We start from the raw sequence: 13,089 nt of genomic DNA on the forward strand, positions 1-13,089 counted from the left end.
GTGGACTCAAACATTTGAGCCACCTTTCCATTGGCATAGTGGTGAGAAGTTAATGAGTGAATTGTCATTTTTGGGTGAACTCTCCCTTTAAGAAAAAACAGTATATTTATTTCTTCAGGCGCTTCAAGAAGCTCCTCATTTACACAACACGATGACTTCTGCGTTTCTTGAAATGTCGTCATAGAGACACTGAGGTGAGGCCTTGAGCAGCCTAAGAAATGACTGAACTGATGAAACTGTCTCTTCTACCTGTGTGACTGCGGTTTGTCCACTAGATGTCACTGACACTTCACATCAGCTGAGCCTCTCAGGAGTTTCACAGGTTGTGTCACAGGTTTCACTGTTCTCACTTTTTACAAACCTTCACCAAAGAGTCATGTTGACTCCTCTGTGTGATCTGTTTTTGTTGGGTTGTCATCAGGATCATGCAGAAAGTGGGACATGGTCCAGGGACGAACATATTTTGTTTAAGTGGCTGGTCCAGGTTTTTATGTTATAGTTTTTTATAACATTGGGAAATTAGGCATTTTCTTGACATTTCTGTCACTTTCTTTTGTCACAGAGTACGGATGTTAATGTAAAATTATATTGATCTCACTCTTACCACGTTAACTGTAAAATAATTGTGATCTTAATGCTCTAAACTGAGGAGTTCCTAGTGTCTGGTTGAAATAAACTGATAAACCACGATCCAATAAAAACCTATAGGTAAGCCGACTGCCAAATTGAAAACATAAATCGAATTGTTAAAACATAAGTTATGTCAATTTGACAGATTCGTGTTTCTTGGATTCAAACATGATCACGCACAACCTACATTTTGAGGAATGTCTTCCAGTAATTAGGTAAATGCTTTCTGGATGAGAGTAGACTTGCAGATTTATCATGGATGACATAATGAGTGGTTTCAGGTGGTTGTGTGCCATCCCCACAACATCTCCAGGTTCTCTCTCTCTCTCTCTGCTGTTCCCATACACTCAGAAAAAGCCTGTAATTAAAAAACTGATATAAAGATAAAACTGTCTGTAGCTGTAACTGAAGAACCACACCTAGAATTAAAACACGGAGAGCGGCCGAGTGAGATGGGTAAAGTCGTTGTTGTTTATTATTATTAATGAAGCTTTCAGGAAGTTTTCATTTATCACCAGTGGCAGAGTTTCTGTGAAGACCTCAGACCCCTGACAGAGCTGTTCTCTCGCTCTCTCTCTCTCTCTCTCTCTCACACACACACACACACTCATATGATAATGAGGAGCCTCAAGGCGCAGTGGGAGCAGGAGCCATTTTTTTCACCATTCAAGCGGAGTTGCGCGGACGGAGCGGAGGTGCTGCTGCCGCTCTTGTTGTTGCTGCCACCGGCGTGTGTGTGAGTGTGTGTGAGTGTTTCCAGTCAACGTTAGCACCGGTTTACTTCTTCACACCCGCGGGAGTGACCGGAGAGAAGTACGCCCGCTGAGAGCATGGCTCCTCCGCAACAAAGGGAAACTCACAGGCGGAAAGTTTGAAGAAATACGCATCTTTGGGAAACAAAACTGTGAGAGCCAGAGGAACACGCACGGAGGAGCGATGCGCTGCGTTAACTGGGATTTGTTGTTCCTTTTCTGGAGTTTCAACCTGCTGCGGCCGGCGCGTCCGCTCACCGTCCACATCAGTGAGGATGCGGGAGCAGGGACGCTGGTGGCCGGCGGCGCGCGGGGCGCACGGTGCGTCCTGGATCAGGTTCTCGCTCCCAAGTTCTCGGAGCGGTTTCTGGAGACGGACCCAGCCGCGGGCAGCGTGTTTGTGTCGGACTCGATAAAGTGCTCCACGCTGCCCTCCAACCCCTTCACCCTGTACACCGTGGAGGACTGCACGGACTCCGGCTTCAGGCACCTCCTCACCAGCCTGTACGAGGTGCATGTTCACGGTAGGAACTGTTCAAACAAGCGTAAAAAGAAACCCCAGTGGGACATGGAGGTCCTGAGTTTGTTCAGCACCCACAGCCACCACCGCTCAGACTGCCACCCAGCCGGCTCTGCTTTACTGCCAGTAGGAGGTCTGCTACCTGGCTCCCCAGCCCGCTGCAAAGTCACCCACAGCCGGGACTTATACTTCTCTGAGGGGGGCTTGTTTTTGTCTGAGACTCTGTGCTGGAGGCAGGACACCCTCCTGGAGCTGGACCTGGTCTGTGACATTCTCACTGGAAGAGGGGTGAACGCTAAAGTCAACCCCATCATCACCCACTGGCGTGTGGGGCAGGGCCCCTTTAGGCAGGCCCACCTTGGGAAGCTGTTAGAAAAGGCAGCTCGGTCTGATTCAGGGATTGTGAGCAGGAGGAGGAGAAGCATCAACAGCAGCCCCCAGTTTCAGCCCCCAATGTACCAAGTGGCTGTGGCAGAGAACAAGCCTGCTGGGACTCCTGTTGTTGTTTTGAAAGCAGTGGATGTGGATGAGGGGGAGGCAGGCAGGCTGGAGTACTTCATAGAGGCTCTCTTTGATAGCCGGTCCAACAACCTCTTTGCCGTGGACCCGGCCACCGGTACCGTGTCCACAGTGGAGGTGCTGGACCGGGAGACAAAAGACACCCATGTGTTTCGTGTGACCGCAGTCGACCACGGCACCCCCCGGCGTACGGCCATGGCCACTCTCACTGTGACAGTCAGTGACACAAATGATCATGACCCTGTGTTTGAGCAGCAGGACTATAAGGAAAGCATCCGAGAGAATTTAGAGATAGGTTATGAAGTGTTAACCGTGAGGGCCACTGACGGAGATGCACCTGTTAATGGCAACATCCTTTACCACTTCCTCAACAGCAACGGGTCCAATGACGTGTTTGAGATCGATTCAAGGTCTGGTGTAATCCGCACCAAAGGCCTGGTGGACAGAGAGCAGGTAGGCGCTTACATGCTGCTAGTTGATGCAAATGACCAAGGTCGTGACCCCGGGGCCCGCAATGCTACAGCTTCAGTTTACATAGTGGTAGAGGATGATAATGATAACGCTCCCCAGTTCAGTGAAAAACGATATGTGGTCCAGGTGCCCGAGGACATGGCCCCCAACACGGAGATCCTGCAGGTCACCGCCACTGATCAGGACAGAGGGAGCAACGCTGTCGTTCACTTCAGCATCATGAGCGGAAACACCAGGGGTCAGTTTTACATTGATGCACAGACGGGGAAAATAGACCTGGTGAGTCACCTGGATTATGAGGCAAACAAAGAATACACTCTGAGAATTCGAGCTCAGGACGGAGGACGCCCTCCTCTGTCCAACATCAGCGGCCTGGTGACGGTGCAGGTGTTGGACGTCAATGACAACGCCCCCATTTTTGTCAGCACCCCGTTCCAGGCCACCGTGCTGGAGAACGTGCCGCTGGGCTACTCCATCATCCACATCCAAGCGGTGGATGCGGACTCCGGAGAAAACTCCAGGCTGGAATATCGGCTAACTGACACCACACCAAACTTCCCCTTCAGCATCAACAACGGCACAGGGTGGATTGTAGTGGCAGCCGAGCTGGACAGGGAGAGTGTAGATTTTTACAACTTTGGCGTGGAGGCGAGAGATCAAGGCTACCCTATCATGTCCTCGTCAGCCAGTATTAGCATGACTATTCTGGACGTCAATGACAACAAACCGGAGTTCACTCAAAAGGCCTATTACATGCGACTTAATGAGGATGCGTCTGTGGGGACCAGCGTGGTGACAGTGTCAGCTGTGGACCAGGACATCAACAGTGTGGTGACCTATCAGATATCCAGTGGTAACACCCGCAACAGGTTCTCCATCACGAGTCAGAGCGGAGGGGGGCTCATCACCTTGGCGCTGCCTTTAGACTACAAACTGGAACGGCAATACGTCCTCACTGTCACCGCCAGCGATGGCACTCTCTATGACACTAGTAAAGTGTTTGTAAACGTCACAGATGCCAACACACACAGGCCTGTGTTCCAGAGCTCACATTACACTGTCAACATCAACGAGGACAGGCCGGTGGGCACCACTGTCGTCGTCATAAGTGCCACAGACGAGGACACTGGTGAGAACGCACGCATCACCTACTTCATGGACGACAGCATCCCTCAGTTTGACATCGACACAGACACAGGAGCCGTCACCACTCAGATGGAGCTGGACTACGAGGACCAGGTTTCCTACACTCTCGCCATCACCGCTCGGGATAATGGCATCCCACAGAAGTCTGACACCACTTACCTGGAGATCCTGGTGAATGACGTCAACGACAACTCTCCGCGCTTCCTCAGAGACCACTATGTGGGTTCTGTGATGGAGGACGTGCCGGTGTTCACTAGTGTGGTGCAGGTTTCCGCCATCGACCGAGACTCGGGGCTCAACGGCCGCGTCTTCTACACCTTCCAGGGCGGGGAGGATGGCGATGGAGACTTCATCATTGAGTCCACCTCTGGCATAGTTCGCACGCTGCGCAGATTAGATAGAGAGAATGTGCCTATTTACAGCCTGCAGGCGTTTGCTGTGGATAAAGGTGTTCCTGCTCTGAAAACAGCAGTAAACATTCAAGTAACAATCCTAGATGTGAACGACAACCCCCCTGTGTTTGAGAAAGATGAGTTTGATATCATGGTGGAAGAAAACAGCCCCATAGGCGTTGTGGTTGCACACATATCAGCCACAGATCCAGATGAAGGCAGTAATGCGCAGATCATGTACCAGATAGTGGAGGGAAACATCCCAGAGATTTTCCAACTGGACATCTTCTCTGGAGAACTGACTGCATTGATAGATCTGGACTACGAGACGAGATCTGAGTATGTTATCGTGGTGCAGGCCACCTCCGCCCCTCTGGTGAGCCGCGCCACGATCCACATCAAACTTGTGGACAAGAACGACAACATGCCCATGCTGAAAAACTTCCAGATAATCTTCAACAACTACGTGACGGACAAATCGAGCAGCTTCCCCACGGGGGTGATCGGCCGCATCCCCGCCCACGACCCCGACGTCTCGGATCAGCTCCACTACAGCTTCGAGGTGGGGAACGAGCTGAACCTGGTCCTGCTGAACCAAAGCACGGGGGAGATCCAGCTGAGCCAGGCCCTGGATAACAACCGGCCCCTGGAGGCCTCCATGAGGATATCTGTGTCAGGTGAGACTGTTGGATAACTGTGTTTAATTTGCAGACTCCACCCAGGTCGTGAAACATAATACGGCGAGGGAAGACCTGTCCCACTGAGAAGTGGTGCTGCTCTATTCACATTAACATGTCCTGTCTGTTCATTTACATTTATGCTTCACTGCACTAATAGAAGTGATTATGACTTACGTTTTTCTGTCTTGGCTTCAGTAACCCCGAGTGATTTAACTATAATAGAAATATTCATGAAAGAAGATTATTATTCACTGCAGGGTATTTGTAATTCACACTGCTTTCCAAACACACACACACACACACACACACACACACACACACACACACACACACACACACACACACACACACACGCAATGCTGGATGACAAAGATGTACTTAATCATTTAAATTCGGAGGTAAATTGTTTCTCTTGGCTCATGTCGGTGGAGGATTTATAATTAAGGTATTTTCTTGTTTACAAAAGCCTGCTTTAGCTTCGGAGATTTAAACAGCTGTTTGTCTGAGCATGTCTACGTCCTGTGGGATCCACACTCCACCGGGCAGACACATCATGCCCCATAAATGCCCATCAGATCCCCCCCACCACAAACAATGAAAAACCTGATCCAATTATGGTCTGTTTTTATAGCTCACTTAGAGTCCAAAATAAGTCTTGATGTTCTTTAGGTGTCGTATTGTCTGACAGGCTTGTTCTTAATTTGACAGAAACGCTGACATTTAACAGCTGTCGCTGTTCCCTGCACACACATGGTGTTAACGGCTGAGGATTGTGGTTTGAGTTTGTTTCAAAGACAACAAGAGCAGGTTGAGATGTTTGTTCCACGGTTTATTGTAGGATAAGTAGGGTCACGTTAGGGCTGGGCGATAACACAATATCAATAATCATAATATTAATAAATAGCAATACATATATTGGCATAATGCTTATGCATTGTATAGTAACAGTGAGGAGGAATAATACATCATTGATCGACCTCAGATTTTTTAAATGTTTCGCTGTTTCTCAAGCGTTTGTTCTTTTCTGCTCATAAAGAAGAGTTTAAAACCACAACCTTCAGTCAGGAGCAAAAATCTAAAATTTTAACTTAAAAGAAATAATAATGTGATATTGATCGTGATAATGATCAGAATCGACTGATACAAACATTTTTATCGTGATATAACTTTTGCCTATATCTCTTAGCTCTAAAGCCACGTAGGTCTAAAACAGTTCTCACAGGGGTTGGTTAGGTTACTCATGTTAATTGTTGGTGTTCTCTCTCCTTAAATGCAGGTCTTAAACCTACTGAGTTCCCCGCACCTTTAATTTTGCAAGCCAGCGCAAATGACAGCTTTTTATTTGCCCCAGATATGTGACTGAACTTGAATTGCACTCACAGAGAGTGGAGGAGGGGGGGTGTTTGTGTGTGTGTGTTGCTGGTGTACCCTTGGTTGGAGCTCATTTGACGCAGTGTGATCCGCTGTAAATCTGCCTTTTCTTTGACCTTGGCATAACCTAGGAGAAAAGGAAACCGAACGGGGGACGGTTATTCAGATGTTGGACATGAAGGTTAAAGATGAAATCAGATACTGAACAGGAACAGGGAGGATTAAGGCTGAGCCCTGGGATTCAGTTGATTTGCCTGCATGGGACGAACAAAACAGTGGAAGTGTAGATCAAGTGGTTTCCTATTTGTTGATGAGCTGATACTGACGAGCAGATACTGTATAGTTAGCGTGGGTAGTCGTTATTATGGATCGGAGCGGTGCTTTGCCTCTCTGGAGAACAATAGTGAGCTGTCTATTCAGGGGCAGGCGCTCGAGCTCATACCAGGCTGTGGTTGGGGGCAACAGCTGTGACTCCACCAAGGACCAATTAGAGGCCGTGTCTCCCCAGCGCGTCCAGCACCTGCTGGGGTTTATGTGTCAGCACCCCTGCAGGAGACAGGGGGGGGAGGTTGGAGGGAGGCAGGAGGACAGGGGGAGGGTTGGGGGTGGTTCTATGTTGTGGTTGTGTAAAGTTGAGATATGTGGAAAATACAGTGGTACTGTAAGAGGGAAGTAGGGAAGTCATTAGAGTGCTGGAGGAGGAGATGGGGCAGGAAGATGAGCTCCTCCTATAGATGCTGCTGACCCCAATTTTCCAAGGCTTCATCCTCCAGAGACCTCCCAAGTCTTCCCATTATCTTTGCCTTTATGCTGCCATTTAAGAGGCCCCCTTATGATGGACGATTTCTGATGGGCTCTTTTGTATGTTGTTGGACTGTGATTAACAGTGTTGCTGAGCACTGCTCTTCATAATGAAATGGATGCAATGTTTCAAACGTAGTCACACTTTCGGTTAAATGTTTCCTGCACAGTGTCTGAAAAGAATCCACAGATTCTGATGATTTTAAAGTGGAATTCAGTTAGTATATAAATCCAATGTGTTGCCTCGACTCAGTCTCACACAGTTTTAGGATTAAATATATATAATATATTTATAATAAGAAGTACAAGAGGATTTTCATCCCATGCCAACTGTTTCTGCAGTGTGTACTTTATAACCTATCTCCAAGATTTAGTTTTACACCCCCCCCGAGGTATAATATTGGTCATTGATTATATTCATAAAAACCCATAAGTAGCCTCTTAAAAACACATCTGGCACATAACCTGGGGATCTAGCTGCCTTATTGTATATTGGCTGTGTACACTGGGCAGAAATGAGTGATTAGTAATCATTTAATCATGTTAAGGAGTTAAGGAGATTTACAGTGGTGGTATGTGGCTGCTGGTCCTGCCTCTGTACTCAGTGGGAGAGAACAGAGACTCATAAACTCATATCAGGATTATCTCTGGATTAATCGTTATCGGTGCGATAAAGCAGCTCATTTCAGGTTTGTTGTATTCTAACTCACATTCCTGCCACGTTGAGGACGAAACTGATATCAGATTCTACTATTTGCGTGTGTCACCTCTGTATTATGAGGAGAATTGCGGTCGCACTGCAGGGTGAGAGGCTGGGTGTCGTCTGTGGGATTAGATTTGCTGCGTCTGTATCCTGGGTTCTGTCAGATCAGTGTTGACATACTCAGGGGCTGATCTACTGTTCCCAGGCAAGCGTGAGCCTGCATAAATAGCTGTTTGCATTTGACGGGAGAGATTTTTCCCCCCCTGCTTCTCATTCATCCTTAAAGCCACGTTAATTTGCCTTTGGAAACTATAGCTAATCCCTAATTATTCTTCATTTTGACCGTGTTATTATGCTTGGTTGTTGGAATGTGAGGTGAATTTGTTGTTTTCTGTAGTTTTTCACTTTTATATTTACATTTCTTGCTCTATAAAGTGACTCTGTATGAGATAGATTTGAGCTCCATGTGGCTAATATGCAGTTTTTACATTATTGCTCATTGCAACTCTGCCATGAGGACACTTTGCCCTTTTTTTCATTGAATTCTGAGCCCAAGCCCATTTCATGTGCCTGTGCTCACTTTGAAAACACCAACGGAGAGAGGAAAAATCACGCCTCCACAACTAATGATGGCACTTTGATTCAGCTCACATCACACTGCAGGTTATACACATGCTCAAATTACACGGTGGACAGCAGTAATTTTGTCTCTTTGGACACTGTCCGCACAGGCGGCGTCAAAGTGTGAGTGGTTGTAGACGCTCCAAGGTTAAACTACTTTGCTCTTTAAGTTGTCTGAGCCAAGCCTTCTGGCATTCAGCCCAACTAACTGCAACACACAACAAATATGCTTTTATCTATCTAGTTTTCTTAAAGATGCCTTGGTCCTATTTCAAATTTTTTTTTTAATATTTAGATGGGATGAGATTGTGAAATTGTTTTCTTCCACAATCTGATGGAATAGTGAGAATCGTGTGCGGCTGCATAAGTTTATATGTTATCTTAGATGCCCTGTCCTTCACCATCCTTGGATAAGATAAAGCTACAAGACTAGAATTTTAATGGCGGCGACTCTCTGCTCCGTTACATAGTGAAGTACAAGTATGAACCAAGGCGTCCACAGCCAGAATAGTTTCATTATAATCTATTAAGTCTCCAAATTGTCTCTGCAGGGACTTTCTCAGATGTTTGTTTCTGTAACACTAGACCATCAAGTTGCACAAATCTGCTGCGTGTGTGTCTGTGTGTGTGGGGCCTCCAACAGCTGGACAGCTCTGATTGCTTCTCTCCTTGCCGTCATATAATTATTTCACTCAGCGCATCTTGGATTTCTGCGTTCTTTATGGGTGATGAATTTCTGTTTGCCTAGTGCTTGATTTCGCGGGATTCAAAGTCACAGCTTGCGAACGCTCGCCCGTGTTTTGTACAACTGGAGTCATCCCTAATTCTGTCCTTTTCATTCTTCCAGCCTCCCTCGCCCTCCCCGGACGGCGTTAGTCACACTTGCGAGCTTGCTTGGAATGTTTGCAGCGCAGTTTCTCTTCTTTTTATCCCCCTTTAACGTCACCTATCACCTTGATCCTGTTTCTCTTTTCCCCTCTTTTTGTTTGCGTGTCACCAATGGCCATTTTTCTCCTATCCCGCGAGGTCTATGGATCTCACCCCTGCACCCTCCCATCATTTCAAGCTCCTGCACCTTCCTCCCCCTTTTTACCCTCATCATCCACCACTCTCTCTGTCCGCCCCCCCCCTCCTCCTTTGACTGTTGTGTCCCCCCCTCCCCACCTCTTCGCTGTGAAAGGAAGAATGCCTAAGAGAAATGCTTTGTTAAGCGCCCAGTTGTCATGGAGAACCCAGCAATGCCTGAGAAATTCCTTGTGGGTGGGGACGAGGGGTAAGGTCCCTTTTGTGGAGCCAAGTTTGTGGGGGGAGGGAGAGGGGGGGTTGGGTTAAAGGGGTGGGCAGGGGGGGTGGTGGTGGCATAAAGTTCTAAAGAGCAAACTGTCCCCCTCTCCCTCTCTCCGTCAAAGAATGTACAGGCTTTCTTCTGACCTGCAAGGCTGACCTGTCTCGTCGGTCGCTTTTCCCTCCACTAATGTTTTCGCAACACCTGACCGCAGGCGTAAACTTTCCATCGGCTGAGTGTTTTGGGTTTTTTTGAAGGATAGAGTCTGGCCTTGCATGGGACAGACTTCAGAGACCGTCTGTTTTCAAAGCACTCTTGAGCTCCGAGCTTACGGTGATATGATCGTGTCTCTGAGCTCTTTGATTTGTGACACAGATGCGCTCAGAGGGTATCCGATTTCTTGCTGCTGGCTTGTTTCTCAGCAGCAGAACATCTTCCTGCGGGCCTCGCTCCTATACGCTTGGTTGCATTGAAGGTCCAGAGGAGATGTGTGTGTGTGTGTGTGGGGGGGTGTGTGTGTGTGTGTGTGTTTGTCGTTGGGTGTGTGTGGGGGTGGAATGACATCATCTACGTGTTAGGAGGGGAAATCGTGTTTAGGATTAGGGCCGGCGCATCGCTGGGGTGAGTCCTTGCCGTGCTTGCATCTATCTCGGCATTGTCCTCAATATCCCAGGAGACAATGGGAGCGGGCTCTGTCTGGAGTTGCCCCCCCCCACCCCCCCAGCTCTGTCTTTGTGTCCACTTGTTTGCACCAGTGCTGCTGTCTTCAGAAGAGTCTCACCAGACCTGTTATTCATCTGTGACTTACACGATGTACTGTACGGTCTGACGCTGACACTTTTTAAAGTCGCCCCCTTCACTGAATCACTGATTGAGAACGATTTGTAAAGCTCAAGCACATTGATGGGAGTAAAAGTAGAGATTGAATAGTTGGCTAACAAAAACAGATAAATGGTTAAAAAGCCGAAAAACAAATGGATAAATTCTTCAAATCTACAAATGTATTGGATATATAGTTAAAATTGGTGAAAAATAGTGGATACTTGGTTGAATGTAATAGATAAATGATTCATTAGTGAGGTAAAGTAAATGGGTATGAAGCGTTCGTCTTTTGCTGCGTAAAACTGTATAAAAAATATTTTTTCACTTTTAGTTAATTGATTATATGTTAAATAACAGTTTATAGATCTAATATGTAACAATTAATTATTGAAGTCTCTAAAAATAACTAGACCTGTTTTGTTGACCTGTGCAACTCCAAAATGTTTCCAACAATGTTCAAACCCAGAGAAATCCACAGCTTAATTCAAGGTAATGGGACGTTTCATCTTTGTAGCTTTTTAACCTGCATCATATCTTTTTTACTCGTCTCTGCAAACAACGCATTACGAAGGAAGAACGCACCGTTGGCAGTTTTTTTCCTACCACTTTTTGTCTTGTTTCATGTGTAAATAATAATAATTCAACATCTCCACTGAGCACAGCATCGTTACAGCTCAGGCTTCTCACACTGTGAGAGTGACAGATTATGTTTATTTAACAGGCCATTACCTTTACGCTACATTGCGCTCATTTAGTCTCGATCCAGACGGAGATTTCACAGTGACCTGATTTCATATGGTTTAACGCCGTTAATACAATATGGCAGCATTAGACCGTCCGACACGACGGTGTGAGGTGTGACTGACTGGTAGAGGTGATGAACCTTAGCGTGCAGCAGTTTAAGATGTTTCGTCAGCGTCTGGTTTTTATCAGTAGTGACAGGAGGGCATCAGGCTAACTAAACAGATGGTTTCCTCTTGAGCTACTACAGTGGTGTGATCACAGATTGGTGGCTCTGAATGAATGAATGAATGAGTGACTATTTATACTGTTCACTGATATGGCGGCAGTTTCACATTCGTACATTTATTGACTGTTTACCAATTTGTCTTTCTGCAAATAATTTAGCTCTGATAGTTTTCTAACACTTCAAAACTTCAATGACGCCCCCTTTCCACTTGTCAAAAATCGGACTGATATCTGATTTTGTCTGCAATGGGAATGGAGACAATTGGCATTCACTCCCAGGTCAAATGACTCTGCAGTTGACACAGGTTTTTATCACCTCTCGCTCCAATCGGTAGTGATGGAAACATGATGCTAATTTCTTCTCCCTCCTTTATTTTGGCAGTCTAGACATTGACACTGCACCTTTTCAGGCACAGCGTTATGATGTGCATTGAACTTCTGGGCCCTAGGGCGTAAATAGCCATTAATGTTTGTGTACTTTTTATTTATTGCATCTTTGGGAACAACGTGCAACAGCAATGTTTTTCTTCGAATCGTGCAAGATGCTACACTGGCCAGATAACAAGTTTTCTGACATGGTCGTTTTCGGCACAGTCGTGATGGCGAACATGAGTCACGGGAGGGAAATGAAAAGAGAAAGCCCGGCAACCTGCTAATATTGGTGTAAGAGAGGAATAAGTGGCAATGTCATGATTGTGCTTCTGGTTGCTCAGGATCTAATATCTATCTACTGACTATTGGTACATTTGAGTAAGGCCTCATGCTTGGTCACATCTCTGCATGCTAATGTCTCTTTACCATTGCGCTGACAGCAGTTTTCCTTTTGATATGCAAATGCTCCGATTGGAAGAGTTCAGATCCTTTTCTGTGGCTCTAAAAGCTGCTTTACTATAGAGGAAGAATCCGTGGAATGTCCTCCTCTCATGGTCCTCACTTTCAGCAGTGAAGTGTCATCAGGGGATGCTGTGGCAGGGTCCGCAAATGAGTACGAATGGCCTCCCTCCAGCGTAGTCAGCTTATCTCCTGAATGGAAGTATCAGGAGAGGGACTGTGGGTTCGCGCTGAGTCCTCTGGATTGAAATCCTTGGGTTGACATTGAGCTGCACCAGCAGTTTCCGGTATTGAGGGGCTGTAGGAACGAGGTGTTGTGGTTATCGTCACAGCTGATCTTTGTTCTTTTTTTAACTTCTTAATCTGATTTGCTCTGCAGAAGAAGATAAAACAGCTGAATTTATTTAAACCATATTTCACAAACAAGGTCAAAGACCAAATGAATATTTTTTCAACCTGTATATCTTTTGTTCTGAAACGAAGCAACAATATGCACACATGAGTAATTGATAATTGCACATTATGATGTTTGGTGTAATTTGGGTTGCTTGATGTAATGGCTCTACCACGGCTCAG

At 46.4% G+C, this 13,089-nt stretch overlaps 1 protein-coding gene across 3 annotated transcripts in view; it reads left to right on the forward strand.

The window, feature by feature from the left end:
* Nucleotides 1–1,288: 1,288 nt before the first annotated feature.
* celsr2 (cadherin, EGF LAG seven-pass G-type receptor 2) overlaps nucleotides 1,289–13,089 on the forward strand; it is a 64,989-nt gene continuing 53,188 nt past the window's right edge. For all 3 annotated transcript variants that reach the window (XM_035151400.2, XM_035151401.2, XM_035151402.2), the window contains exon 1: nucleotides 1,289–5,107. In XM_035151400.2, the coding sequence (XP_035007291.1) occupies nucleotides 1,567–5,107 (3,541 nt within the window). In that variant the 5' untranslated portion in view covers nucleotides 1,289–1,566. The remainder of the gene's footprint in view (nucleotides 5,108–13,089) is intronic.

This window comes from Hippoglossus stenolepis, chromosome 3, assembly GCF_022539355.2.
Source record: "Hippoglossus stenolepis isolate QCI-W04-F060 chromosome 3, HSTE1.2, whole genome shotgun sequence".
Taxonomy (NCBI): domain Eukaryota; kingdom Metazoa; phylum Chordata; class Actinopteri; order Pleuronectiformes; family Pleuronectidae; genus Hippoglossus; species Hippoglossus stenolepis.